This window comes from Propithecus coquereli, unplaced genomic scaffold (genome assembly GCF_000956105.1).
Source record: "Propithecus coquereli isolate 6110/MARCELLA unplaced genomic scaffold, Pcoq_1.0 Scaffold70, whole genome shotgun sequence".
Taxonomy (NCBI): Eukaryota; Metazoa; Chordata; class Mammalia; order Primates; family Indriidae; genus Propithecus; species Propithecus coquereli.
This window is the reverse complement of record NW_012153063.1, coordinates 4,239,088-4,257,595: the sequence shown is the minus strand read 5'-3', so window position 1 is coordinate 4,257,595 and position 18,508 is coordinate 4,239,088. Positions and strand designations below refer to the sequence as shown.

The window sequence follows — 18,508 nt, the reverse complement described above, 5'->3', positions numbered from 1 at the left end:
GCTAAACACCATTAATACAACCAAATTAAAATAATAATATATTTCATTGCCATCATTTGGCAAATACAGAACAATATACAAAAATATAGTAATTATAGTGAATATGGACACTCTGATGTACAGCTGCAGAATGTATAAATGGACAGAACCTTTCTAGAGGGCAATTTGGCAATATGTAGCAAAAACTTTGAATATAAACATTCTTTTTGAAACAATAATTTCACCAGTAGGAAGTTATCCTACGGGACACTTAGCCAAAAAGATCTCTACAATAATATTGTTAAAATAACAACAGTGACAAATAATATGAATATCCAATAATAGGAAGTTGATCAAGTATATCATTGTAAATAAATAGAATGCAATATTGTATAGTCATTAAACTGATTACAGGAATGTTTAATGACATGGAAATATGTTTACTATTTAATTAAAAAGTCAATACACAGTGTTTTCAATTTTGTTATTAAACCTATAAATGTGTAGGAAAAAATTAAGATTTTTATATCAAAATGAGAACTGTAGTTATCTTTATATAAGGGGACTATAAATGATTTTTTACTTCTTTTTGCTTGTCTACATTGCTTCATTTGGTCATATTTTTATTTTGTAGCAAAAACAATGAAAATGTATTATAAAATATAGTTAAGGTTGATTATAATAGTTTAATTTGATTCTATGAAAAGTAAATAAATTAGGCTTTCCTATTTTTGCGAGATCATTGTGCTGCTGCTTTATATGTTTTTATCTTACTAATCAAGAGGCAGCCCAGCTGGGTCCTCACTGACTATCGTCACATGTTTTTCCAGAAGATGAAAATTCATGCCTGGACACCCCTGAGAATCATTCTGGGTGAATGAATGATTTAAAATGACTTTCAAGAGTAAATATATAAATAATATCAAAAGTTATTGAGATGTTGCAACTAATACCAAAGGAACTGCAAATGAAGAACAAGGAAAAACTTATTTTACTCACGGAGACTTTGTCCTTCGCCTGTTTAAATACACTGGGAGCCAGAGGCGATTCCCCACCTGCTGCTGTTGAAAAGAAAAGACACAAACAAACAACTCTAAACTTAGTGGCTAAAAATGCATTTTTTCAATACCCTTTGAATATTCTGTTATGTCAACAAAGTAATGCAAAGCAAAATTTTGCTTATTGTGAGACTCAAATTCAGTAACTAAAGAAACCTGAATAACAATAGCATAGCATGTGGCTCCAACTGTGGTGTGTGCTAATTAGTATAATCCAGTGTCTACTCAAGAACAGGTAAGCACACCAAATAATTTTCTATCGGTTACCAACATACCTTTGAATCACTAGTATATGAGCAAAGATCATTTAGAACAGACGTTATAAGAATAGCAATGGGAATGCTACAGAATTTAAGGAAAAGAGAGCTGATCGGTGTCTAGGGTTGGCATGCTATAGAAGAGTGCTTGCTCAGAGAGATTTCTAAACTCTCTTCTTGTTCTGGAAGCCACCGACATACCTGCAGATATTTCTGCATTTTACATTCCAAACTGTCATGCTCAGCCAACCCCTTTCCCTGTGTTCTCCTTCCTTTCACAATATAAATGACACACTTGTTTGATGTGAAAATGTACCACATGAGAAGGGAAGAAAAATAGCTTGTCAACAACAGAAAATACCAGAGAAAATTTTAAGTTCAGTAAATATATAACATGTTCTACACGTGCACTTCCTGTATGAGATTATTACCACATCTGTTACTGTTGTTTCTCTTGCTGCTATTTTATACTTCTGGTTTCAATTTTGAACTCCATTATCTCTACCATATTTTCTGTTCATGCTTACCTAATTTGACTTAAATATTTCTCATGATTTAAAACAATTCTGTTTTGAAAAGCCATCTGTATTTGAAAATTGTGCTTAGAAAAGAAAATATTCAAGCTTGTGTATTTACTTTCTCCTTAATTTTCTTTCATACAATAGAAACCCTCAGAAAAAAATACATATCCTTCTAAGTCCTTTGAATGAGTTCAAAAAGGTTTCTTATGCCATGTGCAGTTCTAGCACAAAAATAATAACTGTCTGCAATATGCTTTATGCTATGTAGAGCTAGCTAGTAAGATTATTTACAGATTCTAGAACTGATTATTTTAAAGAAGCAGTGCAAACAATGTCTTCGTACTGCCTCTGTATCATACCTCAAATTCTTGTGATATAAATAGCTTGTTTCAAACCAATGTCACCTATGTTTGATATATGCTTTCTCTTAGAGTATTTGACTAGAATAAAGGAAGATCTTAATAAGTCCAAAGACCTTAAATTTCCTTTAAAAAATAAATAAAAAATAAAATTTATTTCAGTGTGGCAAATTAAAAACCATGACATGTAAACACTTTACTAAACCATTTCACATTTCTCTAAGATGCCACAATCCTGATGACATCTTTCATCCTTACAGGTAGGTTATAGGATTTTTATGCCAACCCAAGAGATTCTGCTTGCCCAAGCATTTGTCTAACTGGAAGAAAAATTCCAAGTTTAACAAGGCTAAAAACCTGAGGAAATGAACTAAGATACAAGATTTAGAGATGCTGTGTTGATTCCTAACTCCTAACTTAGAGGCATTCCTCATCTTGAAACTCTATCAAGGTTTGTGTATATATATAAGCCTTTCATTTTCGAATCCTGCTTCAGATACTTGTTCTTGAAGGAAAGCACATGACATGATTCCTAGATGAAGAACACAAATACAAAATACTTGGAATTTCTAGTTACTATCATAAAACCATCAATTATGTTGATTTTCTTTTTCTCACAAAGACTAATGCTGCTCTCAACCTTTAAAATCATCCAGCTTTATATAGAGACATTTAAGACATATAATGGAAAGAAAAATATTACTTTCTGATTTAGCAACCTTATATCTTGTAGACTATAAGTGTGCCACTTAACAAACACTAAAATATATTGCAAATTAAGATTATCCTGGTATACATAAATACTTTGCACTGAAATTTAGAAATAAAGTTTGCATTATAGACATTTGCATGAGTTTTTATGATGATTTCTAATACACCTTATTCCTTTGATCTACCACCTTTTTAAACTTAGTAAAAATATGTATTTGAAGAAAAATAAGTAGTTAGCAAAATAGAAATAAACCTAAGTTTATTTCTAACTTAAGTTCCTTTTAAGGAGGAAGGGATTTTGTCTTAGAATTTTGAATACTGAATTATATCAGAAAATTTAGCAGTTTGGATTCAGCATATTTAAGAAAATCTTGATGACAGACCATCAGCTAAAAGATGTAGTTCAGTGGATTGAAAACCTTGCTAATTTTGGATATGAGGAAAAAATCTGATGGGATTACCAGACAAGCTTATTTTCCTTTTTTTTTTTTTTTTTGGTTCACCAAAAGCAAAGTAATTTTGCAAATCACAATGTCACCCCAGGTTTGCTTCTCATTTTCAATGTCTAAATCACTATGCATTCTTGGTGATTTTTAGTAAATTCATCAACATCAGTAACAGATTTGGCAGTAACAAAGTAGAAAATAGAACAAATATGTATGGGTTTAAGCATGAGAGAGATAAATAAGCAAAATAATGAGAATGCATACCACGGTTAAATTCATCGCCATCGTCTAACCAAACACACACAATGAAAATAGGAATCCCCAGAACGTGACACTAGAGCACAATGCCAAGATACAATCACGCACTGTTATGTCTGAGCATGACAAAGAAACAGATGGTCATGACCTCTTCTGCAAGGAGGGGAAAAAAAGAAAGAATAATGATACAAGACACTTAATAGTAAAATTGTTCATGACTGCTGAGATTCTTGGAAGAAAAACAAAATGAGAAGCTGCTACAGTAATGAGATAAAAAAAATACATGTCTATGTTTGCCAGTCACATTGCAGAATTGAACAGTCACCTGTGGTTTTCCGCTTAACACAGGAGAGATGAGTTGGTCTAGTATATTTGATAGCAGGTTTTAAAATGAATTTCCTGGAGGGAGAGTGGGCCTGAACTTCTGTTTTTTTAGCAAGTTCAGCTTTCTTATAAACTGCTATGAATAAGAAAACACAAAAAGCATACCATCAGGAAAAAATAAACAGTTGGAGCAAAACCAAACGAAATTTCATAAATAATTAGTTACCACTGTTAGGCAGTTCTTCTACAAAAGAGTAGTAATGAATTACTTCAAAAACATTTTTAAAGAAGTGATTGTTAAATGAACCTTTTTTCCTTCTCACTTCATCTCTGGAGACTGTGCTAGGTTCCTTTTTAGCTATTTTTCTTTCAGGAGTGGAAATTCTGCCTCTCCCGGTTTTAAAAGGCTTTTCTTTTCTATGTTTCTCAAGAGATGATCTCCGAGCTTCCTTTTCAGCTTTCTCCTCTTTAGGAATAGTTTCTAACTGTTCTGTCATGATGCTCCTATCATCATCTGCGGATCAAAGCAAATCATGACAACAATAACAACAAAAACATTAGTAACAAATGTACAATGTCCTTCGTATATTTAACAAAATGCAAAAGAAAGAGATAAAGGGACATTTTTAAAAGTTTAAAGTGAAAAAAAATTTTTTTCCCATTAGGTTATTGGGTTTGATTTGGGAGTAGAAAATTAAAAAAAAAAAAAAAAAGTAATGCACACCTTGAGTGTCCACCCAGAGGCTGTCAGCATCCATGATGGAGTCATCAATGGTGGTCTCGTCTTTGTAATCGTCATAGGTTTCTGTCTTATATTCTGAGAGGGCAATCTCTTCTCTCTCAGGGGAAGCTGGAGCCTCTGGGGAACCATCCTTGGGTCCTGCCTGGGCTTCAGCTGCCTCTTCTATTTCGAGCTCTTCTTCGTCACGAGGGGACGGTCTCCTTTCCACATCAGGCTGCTCTAGGGCTGCAAAGCGCACACTGTGGGAGCCTGACTCCCCTTCGTCAGTTGTGGTTTGCACTACAGTGATGAAATCATCCTCGATGGTCACGACAGACTCAATCACCCCTTTGTGTTCACCTGGGCAGGTCTCCACAAATTCCTCCCTGACACCTGGGACACCCAAGTCAGTAATCTGAAGGGTGTCTGAGCGGAAGAGTAGTTTATCATATTCTCCTCGGGCTTCTATCTCTTCCTCCTCACGTTGAGCCTCTGCTAGTTCAGACACAACTGCTCCAAGCAATGGCTCTGTAACATCAGAGGGGGTGATAGATATATCTGGGGTTTCCTTGCTTTCATCTTTTGGCAGTTGAATAAATTCCATCTGGACATCAGCTCTCTCATCTGTGACTAAATCAGCCTCTGAAACAGCAGGTGGGCAAGGTATTTCCACTGACAATTTGATGGCAATCTCATCCTGAATTAGAGATGATTCTGGAGAAGTTTCCTTCTTGCCCTCATCAGGTTTCAAGGACTCCATGGTGAGGCTTTCATGCTCACCACTAGACTCATAGGACTCCTCTTTGTCTACAGCCTCCTGATGCACCAAGTCGGGCTTGGCCACCTTCTCTTTGACTTCTGTCTCATTGACTTTGGCACCTTCTTTCATGTGGCCAGACTCAACACTCATAAATGCATCTGCCTCCTGAGGCACTTTGGATGAGGGGCTCAGGTCCTGTGTAGCGTCAAGTTTAAACTCTGTTGCCTTCTCGGCATCTATGTTTAGCCCCGAAGCCATCTGCCCAAAATCACTAATTTTAACATCTAATTGACCCTGGGCAGCTGTCTGGGCAGCAAAATCTAGTTCTTGGTCAGCTTTTTTGGATGGTTCTACCTCAGCTACCTCTGGCACTGAACTAAGGACTTTCTCTGCTTTCTCAGATGATGCATCTTTTGATATTGTCAGTTCTTTGGCTGGAGCTTGTTCGTAGGTTATTCCTAAGTCAAATGTTTCCACTTTATCAACAGCCTCTTCTGTTTCCTTGCCATGTTCTTTTGAGTCAGCAAGTTCTTCACTCTTTTCTGGTACAGAATCTAGCTTATCATTAACTTTCCTCTCTTGGTCAAATTCCCTACCCAGTCCCGATTTGTCATCAGAGATATGCGGGGATGCTTCTTTCTCAACACTGAACTCATCTTTGACTCTTCCAGCAGCTGCCAGTTTTACTTCAATCAATGAAAGGTCTGTGGCCAAATCTCTTCGAGCTTTATCATCAGTGCCTTCATAAAAGGAACCACTCTCTCCTGATAAATTTTCACTGTCTTGAACAGGTGATGGGAGTGGGACTGTGTATTTATTGAACACGCAGTAGCCCAGGTCTTCAAGCTGACTGTCCGTCTTTACAACAATGTGGTTTTCATCAGTTACAGGGGGCAAACCAGTACTACTCTCCTCAACCACAGTCTCTGACGGAACTGATTTTCTCCTGGAAACCTCAGCATCTGCACTCACAGATGCTAATCTTGACCTTGTGCCTGCCAGATCTAGCATTTCAGGCAGGTCAGGGGCCATGACAGTACCATTTTTGTAATAATCTTTGGCTAGGAAAGGTGACTCACATGATGTCTCCACTTGAGTAATTTCTTCTCCAGTAGCCTTTTCTTTTTCTGTCTGTTTTTCCTCTTTGCTTTCTACTGGGAAGCAAGGGCCTTTCTCCACTGCAGGTGTGGTGGCTGGAAGGTAATCATCCCCTTCATCCATACTTCCACTAGTGTTGGTTAGAATATCAGAAGCCAGAGGAGAAAGGTCATGACCCCGACCAAAGTTAAATCCAAGGGCTATGGAATCCAGGCAAGACATGGGCAAATTGATTGACATGCTTCTTTGTTCTATTGCAGATCTCCCACCAAGTCCTAAACTCCTGCTAAGTGTCAAATCATCCTTATTCTTACTATGGAGATCCCTTTTCTCGCCATACACTTTTGGATCAATGGTGAACATTCTTTCTTGAGGAGAACTGGGTTCTTCAGGTAACTCAGGTGGATAACTCTGTGCAAGAGTACTGTACCCTGCTTCCTGTGCCGGAGCACTGGGCTGGGAATCTTCTGCTTGAAATCCCTTGTCGCCATTTTTATGCACGGGAGATACGGTATCAATAGACTCAGGGGCAATTTCTCTAGTGTCACTTAGTTCATAGTAATCACTGCCTGGCTGAATGCTTTTGGTTACTTCTTCTTTCAAGGCAGATGTTTCAAAGTACTTGGACATTCCTGACTTGTCTTCATAAAATGGCATGTCAAGCTCGGCTGATGTTGCAGCCCCAACTCCTTCGACCCTATTAGCTTTGTCGGTAACTTTCTCCTCAAAAATTTCCTGGGTTACACTCTTTTCAGTTAATGCAGCTGGTTCGGTCATGACTTTCCCCAGTGTCTTAGAGGTCATAGTTGAATCTGTAATTGCTTGCTCCAAACTTACAGGGAATGAGTCTTGTTTTAACATATCTGCAGTAGACTCTTGGCCTTCCTGTTCTTTTGAGAAAGTGTGCTCTGTGGAGATCTGAATTATGCCTGTTTCTTCGTCTGCCAATTTTAGGGGTGTACTCTCTTTTGGAACAGCTTCTTTGTCAGAAATGGTTGTTTTTTCTTCAAGCTTCAGCTGAGGTTCCTTTTCAGTAAGTGTAGGTTCCGGTCCACTAAGGGTGAAAGTATCTTTTTTCTGCACACTCTCTTGATTTACGACCCCTATTTCTCCCTCTAAAATTTTCTCCATAACATTTTCTTCCACAACTGGAATGTGAGCATCTTTGGGTAAGGTGATTGCCTCTGAGGCTGGTACTTCTGCCATTCTGTCAGTTTTATCTTTATGGGGCTCTTCAACTTTAGAACTATCTTTGGCAGTAGCTGGGCCACTGGTTTCTTGCACAGATTTTTTGTCATCTGGCTGTAAGAAGGCAGAGGCAAAGGGTGATGTTTCTGGAACTACTTCACTCTTCATGACATCTAAAGGAAGAGTGAAGCTTCCACCTTGAAAGGGACTTGGCATGGGGGAATCAAATTGTTTGCCTTCCCATTTTGGGATATCCTCAAATACATCTTTTTCCCTCATGGGTGTCAGGGGGCCAGGAGATATTGGAGCAACTAAACCCCACTCATCTTTTTTTGTTTCCATTGGCATTTCAATGAACCAGTCCTTTTGTTCTTTGGGAGCTGGAGGCTCTGCAGGAAGGTCAATGCCAGGCACTACTAGGCTTGGTTCTGTCTTCTGTGTCACGTCTTCCAGGCTGGCAATGAGACTGTGCCCAAACAAAGCGGGAGAGGCTTTTTCTTCTTCTGTGCCTTGCATGTCCTTTTGAGCAGGGTAAGTTTTAGTTGTCTCTGGCTGAGAAACGAAGGCAGCATGTTTAAGGTCTTCACCAGGCTTACTTTGTTTCTCTGACTCCTTTTCCTTCTTGTCTAAAGGCTCAGCTGTTGAAGGAGTCAATTCCTGCTGGTCTTGGAACTCCATCTTCGAGGCTGTAAATAAATCTGAAGTAATGGGGTTGATTTTTAAATAAGTAATAGGCAAATGCTTTCAGGCAATAAGCTTAAAATTATATTTTGAAATGATAAATGAATGGTAGGGTAAAAAGAAAAACTATGGAACATGCAAGCATGCTACCCCCATTTAAAAATTCATATGAAAATGGCAGTACTGAGATATATATGTACTGTTACTAAAATGAACTCTGGTTGTAAATTAATGTGCACAGGAATTATAAGAAGAGTACACTTCTGGATACTCTTTTGTCCTTGTTTATTTGTTTGGTCTCTCCTAAACATTATGTGATGGGTATTATAGTAGGAAAAAAGGTTGCCATATATGAATTTAGCAAATTTATAACATAAAGGTTATAAATTAATGAATATTGAGTAAGTAGCTAACATTAGGGTACAAAAGAATATATGTCAAGGACTAAATATAGATAAGGATTGATTTCTACTGAATTTTTTAATTGGTTTTATCATTTAAAAATGAATTGGCAGGCCATGGACAGACGGCAAAGTAATTCATAATATTATAATGTTAATAGTTTCAATTAACTTGACCAACAAAATGCCAGGACCAATTTTGGGGGCATATAAAGGTTACTGGCATAAATTTTTAGAATTCATCTGAGATTAAATTTCAGGAATATAAGTATATATTTGCTATCGATTTTATATGATATGAGCTAAGAATTGGCAAGCCAATTTCTCTCATGTATTTAAAATTCTTAATTCCTAATCATTACTTAGTCTGTATGAAAGATGTAAGAAAATCTGAATTACACCATTGATATGAGGAAGTCATATGAGTAACAAGATTTTTAAAAGAGCCAACTATAAAAATAACTCTTTCTTCCTGGTCATGACCTCATTCCCTGGAACATGACCAACTGGTGAAGCATTGACCAGTATTGGCTTTAAAGATGCTTCACAGATATTAAATGACACATTTTTATTTTTATTTATTCACCAATCCAAAAGGCTTTAGAGTCCCACTTATATTTTAAGGTCAAAGGTATTTCACTTTGGTCATTAGAGCTAAAAGTAGTTATCTGGAAAAGATTTGGGGAAATATAATACAATTCAATGATCTCTCAAAGAGCAAATGTTGAATCATCATTGCCTTACATACTTGTGTGTCCTGTTGTAACAATAGAAAAAAATACTTTATGAACTTCTAATAAAGGTTACATGAATGAAAACTGAAGAGATATGGGGATGGTCAAAGGGGTTGACTGCCATGGAGAGAAAATGACATGAGAAGCAACAGCAGGAGCTCTTGAGAAAACCAAACCAGTATTCATTGAAGCATAAAAAGTATAGCACATTGCAGTTGCAAACAAAACGATTCTACCACTTAAGCCTTTATGTGCCAAAATCCAACTGTATAATTTGAAATAAAAGCATATGAATTGCTGTCCCAAAAATAAAAACAAAAATATACATGTATTAGCAATGTGACTGGCAAACATTTGAGATGAGGGGCGGGGAAAAAAAACAAAACAAAACAAAACTCACACAGCATCATCAGCCTGGCTGCAAAGCGTATTGTATCATGGCAAAGGAAAACCAGGAATCAGCTGCAGCAGTGGAAAACCAAGCTGCCACACAACACCTGCGCAAGCCACACACTCTGCTCATTAAGCCCCAAACAGCGGTCTTGTTATCATGAGAAGACCCAGCGATGATTTAAATAGCGTTGAAAAGGCATCAGGTTGGTAAGCCGCTGGAGAGATCATTGGCAACATAACACATGCAAATCCTGAGAAAGACACACCTTCCCCGGCAGAGGAAGGGGTTTTTACTTCTGGAGACACCTCCTTGACCTCTTTGACACTTTTCTCATGTGTGGCCCCTGCCCGGGCACTCTCTTCGGAAACTACTGGGGCCTCCGCACTAGACTCCACTTGGCCCTCACTGAGGCCCTTGGGCTGATCTGAGGACTTAGTAGCCCCACACTCTTTCCCAGGAAGAGCAGCAGGTCTCTCTTCCTCAGCCTTCCGACTCTCTAGAATTTCTTCTTCTTAGGAATGAGAAAGATGTTGACATCATGACCACAGAACAATACACAAAACGACAGAAATACTATTCAAGGAACACTTTCAGCTCCATTGGAATGGGTGTTTTTTCTTTGACCATTGGATGAGCAAATTAATATTCCAATGCAACACACAGCATATACGGGTTGGAAAATTATCATGCGTAGTCAGCTAATAGTGGTGACTTTTAAAGTCTCATTAAAAGCCTTTTTTTTTTTAAATTTGGGAGCTGAAAGGGTTTTATTGATCAATTACCCTTAGGGGAAATGGCAGTAAGTCGCACGCATGTGGAAAGTTTGCTGGAAGTAAGAGATGGTGCTGCCGGATAACAGATGGTGGTGAAAAGATGAATGTATTAATGTACTGGAAAAAAAAAAAAAACTTTAAATTTGTTAGACATGTGCTGTTTTCTCCAATGCAGGAAGCCCCTATATAAGAATTCCTGACTGTTTTATTTAAAATGTGCTAAATTTGCTAAAGAAATTTTTAGGAATAAAAAAGCCTTTCCTCAAAATAATATCCAACCAATCACTTAAACAGCTTTATCACAAAGTTCATCAAAACTATTTAAAATATAATTTATTTAGTATTTACAAGGTAAAGGGCTACCTAAGCCAATCTGTATTACCTTCATTGCATTATATGTTGAAGAGAATGAAAATTTTCAAGGAATAAGTAAAATATTTTGAAAAATAAGATCAAGGTAAAATTTAAACCATACACTTTGCAAAACTCTACTTCTGGGACACAACTGTTATATTGTTTAACTCCCTGAAATATTAGTAATGTAGTTCATGTATGGTTCTCTTTGACACTAAGAAAGAAAATATGCACATTAGCAATAATGTCTCATTTCTGCAATTCAAAACAAAATCACCAAGGAAAATTAATTGAGTGGCAACCAAACTGCTAAAATACCCCCCAAAAGATGTATATCACATAGAAAATTGTTAACATGTAAGATATAAAAAGCAAACTTATGAAGTTTATGAATTATCATGTTCATTTGTTTCTCATTTACACTTCAAATGCCAGTAAAAATAAATCCCATTTTATCACTTAAGAAATTAGAGAGAAATATATAAGCTGCTTTATAGTTCTGTAAATGGAAGATCCTTATGAAATTCCTATGAAAAAATTGTACATTATTTAAATGGCCCTGTGGGAAAGGCTACAGATAGAAAAGAAAGAAATTATCTTTTCTTGAAAAATATTAACACCCTCAGGGGAAAAAAGAGAGAGAGAGAGAAAGCTACTTCATCTGTCTCCTCACATTTAGCATTCAGACACTTTCATTTTTATAATTTAATTATGTAAATTAAAAATATTAAATATTCGGTTTTTAACTTGTTATTTTAAGGAAATTTTTATGGCATAGATTCTGATTACAATTAAAAGACTTTTAATATAGCGCCTTTACTAGTGTCACCTTATTGGATAGAGTCTAATCAAGTTAATTTACATGTTTTCAAATTCATGGAAATTTTTAGCTTTCCATTTTCTCGATTTGTACAAATCATGTTTATTTCAACCATACCTGTTTCTAATTCAAAAATTAACATATTTTGAAAATTGTTGTAAGTTTGCATTACTAGAAGAACTTAGTTTCAGTTAATCTGTCTTATATTTCTCTACCGGAGTGTCCGAGCCATTGGTGCTCTTTGTTTTCAAAAGGACCCTTGAAGAAGCTTATTATCATGACTGCAGTTAGTGAGCTGTAAGCTTATTTCTCATTGCTTTGGAACTACCTGCGCTCACATTGAATATTGTCCTTTGTGAAAATAAACGCTTCACCTAAGCAAAAATATATTTAGCTGTACTGTTTTTTTCCTTTACAAAACTACCTAGTTAGAATGAGACAAATTGCAGCCCATTCAAATAGGCCCATTGCCTACTTATTTTATCCTCACTATGGCCAGTTATACACTGGACTCTCCCAGCTTTATGAGGTTGGAATGATGAAGGCTTTGAATCATTTCCTTCATTTTAGCCGAGCTCTACTGATGTGAGCCAAGATTTAGTCACCTGGGGAAGTCTCTGTAGTTTCTGTAAATGATTAAGTGATACGGGGAAATCAATTCATTTCACAACATTTATTCTGCTTTAAAGGTTCTTCAGTCTTTCTCTTTTAAAGAGCTATCCTATTAATATAGCACTAGAAAGAAGGCTAATTCTATTTAAGCTGGTCCTAGTAATATTATTTATCCAAGGAGGAAAAGAAATAATATTTTGGTACATCTTCTTTGGTTTGGGTAAGAATATGTCGTTTCCCAACTGATTTACTGACAGGGAACAGAAAGGAGTCATATTTTAATTGAACTTTTTTTGCTTCTCTCTTTCTCTCTCCTTCTCCCTTTGCTTCTCAGAAGCAATGATATAGAAAAAGGAATCCGCACATGCCTCAAGTAAGGAGTCTTTTATGTAGATTACTGAGGCATTTGGATGGATACAACTTATATAGGGACTTCACTTTCACGTGGAGAAAACAGGCTCCTGTCCCTCCCACCGCATGGGAAGGCACACTTAACATGATGCACGTGGTCCAAGCTGCAAGCTGGGGAGGAGGAGCAAATGGGGACCATGCTTGGTTCACCTTTCTCCTGGCCTAAGTGGGCCTCTGCACTCTGCGCCGTGACACTGGGGAGCACACTAGAGGTGGTCCACTCTGAGCTGAACAAAGGGTGCTCATAGTACTCCTCCTCGGAGTTGTAAGGGTCATCATCAGGCACAGACACCGAGATGGAGGGGGCTAGAAGTCTGCGCCTCTCCCCGCTGGGGGCAGGTTCGTGGCTGGGGAACCTGTGTAGAGGACCCACTTGATCCTCAGCCCCTTCATCTACAAACAGACACACAGGAAGAAACTGCAGGGAGAACTGGACAAGACAGACACAAGATCAGACAGACGAGACAAACACCTACACAAGGACACAAAGGGCCACAGAAACAGCACAGCAGGATGGAGGGGAATTAGCAAGGCCGAGCTGATGGAGGATGGGAGACAGTGAACGTTTCATGCTTCAGTGACCGCTAAATTTTAACTATCCTGTAAGCAAGTTTGCCATTGATCTAAGTGAATCAAAAGCATTGATAGCCCTGATGCAAAATAGAAATCATCTATACATTTCTCTCACATAAGTCAGAATAACCAAGAAAACGGAATAGAAACAAAGCATTACAAAACAAATGCATTCTCTGGAAGAAATTATTTCATGAAGATTAATTCTTCTCATGCTTATATCAATATATTTATAAGTTGAAAAAGAAGAAAGCTGTTAGGATCTAATGCCTATATGATTATGGGGAAAAAACAGCCCCATTTGAAACATAACCTTAATTAGCTAGGATGCACAAATAGTGTTGTGGTTAATTTAAGTTAATGACTTTAACCAGAAAGTAATTTTTAATTTCCATCCTGCTACGAAGAATCTACAATGCATTATTCCTCTTTCTTGCCTTGATAGGGAAAGAGGAGTAAGCATAGCTCTCTCTGTGGATGCTAAGGCTAATGCAGTACCTACGGGCATCATTTTAAACACTGGCTCTCAGTTGCATTACTGTGGAAATACATTGCTTTAAGAAAGTCTCTAATACCATAAATTTGTTTTCTTATGTTTTATTTGTCTTCTGAATAGAGATATATCTAGCTGAGAATTTCTACAGAGTTGGCTTCAGGTTCATCAAGACTATTCCACGAGTTTCATTTACACCACTGGTTCTTAGCTGTTTTGATGTTTCCAATCTCTTACCACATATTTCTTATTGAAATGCTAAAGTAGCTACTGTAATTTCTGTCCTTTCCTGTGTCTTGGCTTGAAAATTGCATTATTTAAATGTATTTCCTTAAATATACAACTGAAGATCAGTCTGCTTAGCATTCAGATGCTTGTGTAATTTAACGAGCTTTAAGGACTATGACAATGAACATTATTTGGTTTCTGATATAGTGTAGACACTACATTTCAGGCATATGTGGCAGTTACTAAGTTTGCTAATCAATATTTATTTACTTACATGGAGAAATCAGTTTAAAATTTTATAGCTCTCAATAATAAGAACAAAATCTATAGTATCCATCCGTATGGTTTTTATTTCTATGAGAATTTAAGCAGATGGAATTATAGCATTAATTTGAAAATGCACTGTATTTTTAGGACAGTAACTTATTTTCAGCAACAAAGTGCTGATGACTAGAAATAAGCCTGAAGTCATAAGGATACTAAAATAACATTTTGCAGAGAGAATACGTTTAATCTTTTAAGCACATTATTTACTCATTATTCCATGGAAGTTGTTTCTGGATGGATGCTCAGAACTTTCTCAGCCATGATACTTATTATATCATGGGATGGCAGAAGCCTAAAATAACATTTGATATTCTTAGTTCAACTAGGCACGATTTCACAGCTGAGCAGATAATTGTCCAAGATCTGGCCTACAACACTGACTGAATCATAGCCCTGGGCTTGTCACATGTCCTAGCCATTCATACTTTCCCCAGTGAACCCTTGAGACTGTAAACTCCCCATGTATGCAAGTTACTTCTAAAACTTCTAATATGTTCAATGGATTGTGTGCATAATCAATAAATGAAATGGAATATGTGCCTCTGCTTTTCAACATTTATTTTCTGGGAAGTAGAGCAGACTACAGTATAAACTGAAGAATTTAAACTGAGAATAAAGGCAATACTCATTGGATATTTTAACTTTTTGAAGATACTGGCTGCCTCTTTCTTGTCACTGCTCTTTTTGAAAGTGCCAAAATGTAAAAACAGCCCAAAGCCTTGCTTCAGATTTATACCATTTTTTAAAAATAGTATTTTCTATTCTGAAAACTTTCACTCTAATCAGCGAACAACAAAAACAACAAGAGAAACTTAAAGAGCTTTAGTGGAAAAGTAGCTTCTCCGTGGTACATGCCTGGCCTTGAGCCAAGGCAACTTCAAAAAGCATGTCTGGCAAAGTCCAGGTATTTTGAGCTGTATGTACTCCAAGTCCCCATTCCAGACCTGAAAGCCTAAAGTCCATTTATATTACAAGCTCCAGATGTGCTAGCAAAGCTATGCTTAGAGGGACCATGGCTACTTAAGTCTAAACACTGCACTTGGCTCCATGATGATAATAGAAGACGTTAGATCCTCATTTGTTATGTAGTTGTGTATGGTGAGTGCTTCTAGACCACACCCAATGGAGATGGGACACACAATAATTTTAAATAGGTAAATTATAAATAAATTGAATATTTTGGGAGTGATTTTTTAAAAAAGGAAATCCGTATAGTAGCTTGTAACAAAAAAACTCTCATTTGAAGATGATTTACATCCATAGTCTCACAGTAAGAATCTTGATAAAAGATAGCTTTTAGGATGTAGTGCAACTGTTGTCAAAGGATTTATATTTGAACTACATAAGCCACTTATCCAGATATAAGCCATGATATTTTTGGCAAAAAAGTAGAAATGAATATTATCTATCCCTGTGGGTTGCTGGGAGGATTAAATAAAAAGATACCTGTGAAAATGTCAAGTACAATATTTGACTCCATACATGTTAGCATCTGTGTCTTCAGTGTACTCAGAAAAGTTGTTAGGTACCTCTGTTCTTTCCCTTTGTTTGACATATCAAAGTTTGAGTTAGATTTGTGAAAAATCAAATTCATTTCACAATGAATGAACTTTTTCTATAGTTTTGCTGTATAAGGTCAGTATTGAATGAGCTCATCTTTTTACTATATGTAGGTATGCTTTTGGGGACTGCACTTTTGCCACAAAATATTCTATTTAACTTAACAATGTCATATATTAAAGGACAGGGTAACCTTATGAACCTTGGACTTTTACATAGTTCCTTTGCGTAACTATAATTTTCTAAAATGAAGCTTACCTGGTTTCAACCGAGGAATAAATTTTCTCCAGTTTGCTTCCATTTACACTTTTTTTAAAAAAAAGGATTTGAAAGTTTGCGTTGGGTTAAAGTAAGGCTTTTCACACAAAACCAAGCCTTGGTATGTCAGCCCCTTTAGAGCCTACATCTGGAATATCAGGTGACTACATGCTTTTGGTTTGTTGTGGCATCACAGCACATGGCTGATGGCAGCTGGCCCCACTTACACTGTTTTCCATCATTTCCAAGCCCTTTCCATTTTGCCAGCTTTTGACTGAGGACTCCTCAGTTTGCTGACTGTTATTATTGCCCCAGAATGATATGGAAGAAACTGTTCTCAGATTAGCAATTATTATGTCACCATATCTGTAACACAGGGATACACCACTCTAGAATTCTGGAGCAAACCTAAGTGGGCAGAAGGAAACCTGGTTTTGTGTTCAGATGATTCCATTGTACTTGCACAGGCTTCCAAATTCTAACAGCTCAGTCCACACGACAACTATATTATGGTTAGGCCAAAGAGAAAAAGGAAGTTAATTTGAAAACATCGCAACCGGTATGGTCTTGGTTTATTGTACCATGGTTTCCTTTGTAAGTGTGCATGTTTAATTTTTTTCATCAAAATCCCATGTAAATGTTCCCCAGAATAAGCACATATTCTGGGAATATTAATATTACATTAATTATAACAAATGAATATTCATAAATGATAGTAATCAACATCTTAAATTATTTTTAGTGGAAACTTTCATGCTTCCCCTTTGGGAAAGAACAGCTTTCAATTTGTTTGATAATTAATAAAAAGAAAGAGTATGCTCAAAATCACTGAGTTACTCAATTTCATTCAAGAGCTTTCTTCCATTCGTATAAAAGGATCAGACTATGGCAGTCACTGTACCCTTAGATTAAAATTGCTTTGAGGGTGTGTCAAGAAGGGTAAATAATCCCCTAGACAAGGCAAAGAAATCCACCTGCTCTTTTTCCACCTGACTTGCTATAAGCAATACACTGATGCATTTGGGCTGGGCCTTTACAAACCAATTGGTTTGAAAAATTGAACAGTTTAATTCTATCTTGTAACTTATCACTGATTTATTTTCTGGAAAACTAAACTTAAAAAATATTATTTGTTGTACATTATTTAAGTGTGGCTTAAAATAAAAGAGAGGCAGTAGTTTAATTGTCTCGACCACATATATTTTCACATATTTAAGGTGAGAATATTATCTGCTCTCTAAAGAGGTACAGTTTATAAAATACGTATACATATTTTTTCATAAAACTCAAAAATGGTTATCCCTTTAAAAGCAAATCATCAGGGCTTCATATGGTTTAAAAATTTTTAAAAGAACAATTAAAAATAAAGTTTGGTTTGAAAATAATTCAAATTACTTTCAATAGGAAGTAAATTGGCATTTTTCCTGAATATACTGAAACAGCTTGAAGAAAGCCATTTCAATTACTTTGGAAATTTGACACCTTAGTTACCAAAATGTGAAAGTGACTCTATGCTCTATTTATTTGTATTTTCAGTATATGCATTATATTACTCTCCAGGAAGCAGCAGGGTGAAGGCCCAGAGGGATAGGAGGACTCTGCTTTCTCCCTTTATGCTCCAACTTCCATATAGAGAACGAAGAGTAAATGACTTGACCTCAAGCAGACTTGTGGAGTAGGACGACTCTGTCAGTATCATACCCCTCTCTGGGTTAAGAGCATTCTCTGACACTGGGAAGGCTTTATGAAAGAGTTCAGAAACATTTTCAGTGACTTGAGGGAGGTGCAACTATCATGCCAAGCTTCCCACTGCACTTGGAGTGAAATCCAAGACAGCGACCCCAGCTAGCCGCTGCTCGCTCTCACACTCCTTCACTCCTCTACTCCTTTCTTACTACCCATTAGCCATGGACCCCGTCAGTTCCCAGGCACTTCATCTTGGTCACCTGAGTGCACATGTACATCTTTCTTCCACCCCTTCTCTTGGCTAAGACTCCCTCATGCTTTAGGGCTCGGCTCTTTAACTATCCCCTCTCCATCCAATAAAATAAAGTTTCCCCTTCTTGTTCTATCTTAAAGCTTCTTTTTCTTTTCTTCCTTAGTGCTAATCCAACTTGAAATTGTTTGTAAGCTTATTTATTGGATTTCTGTTCTCCACTAGACAGTGTGCTCCTAAAAAACAGGGATCATGTCTGTTTTGTTCCCCAGT

The 18,508-nt window shown here is 36.8% G+C and overlaps 1 protein-coding gene across 4 annotated transcripts in view; it reads right to left on the bottom strand.

Annotated features, from left to right (window-relative positions):
- Positions 1–18,508, bottom strand: part of MAP2 (microtubule-associated protein 2) — a 93,376-nt gene that overhangs the window by 25,517 nt on the left and 49,351 nt on the right. For 2 of the 4 annotated variants that reach the window (XM_012661243.1, XM_012661244.1), the window contains exon 4: positions 979–1,040. In XM_012661243.1, coding sequence (XP_012516697.1) covers positions 979–1,040 — 62 coding nt within the window. Of the gene's footprint in view, positions 1–978; positions 1,041–3,914; positions 4,050–4,220; positions 4,428–4,637; positions 8,379–18,508 lie in introns of all 4 variants that reach the window. The other 2 variants (XM_012661241.1, XM_012661242.1) reach the window with 2 other exon arrangements.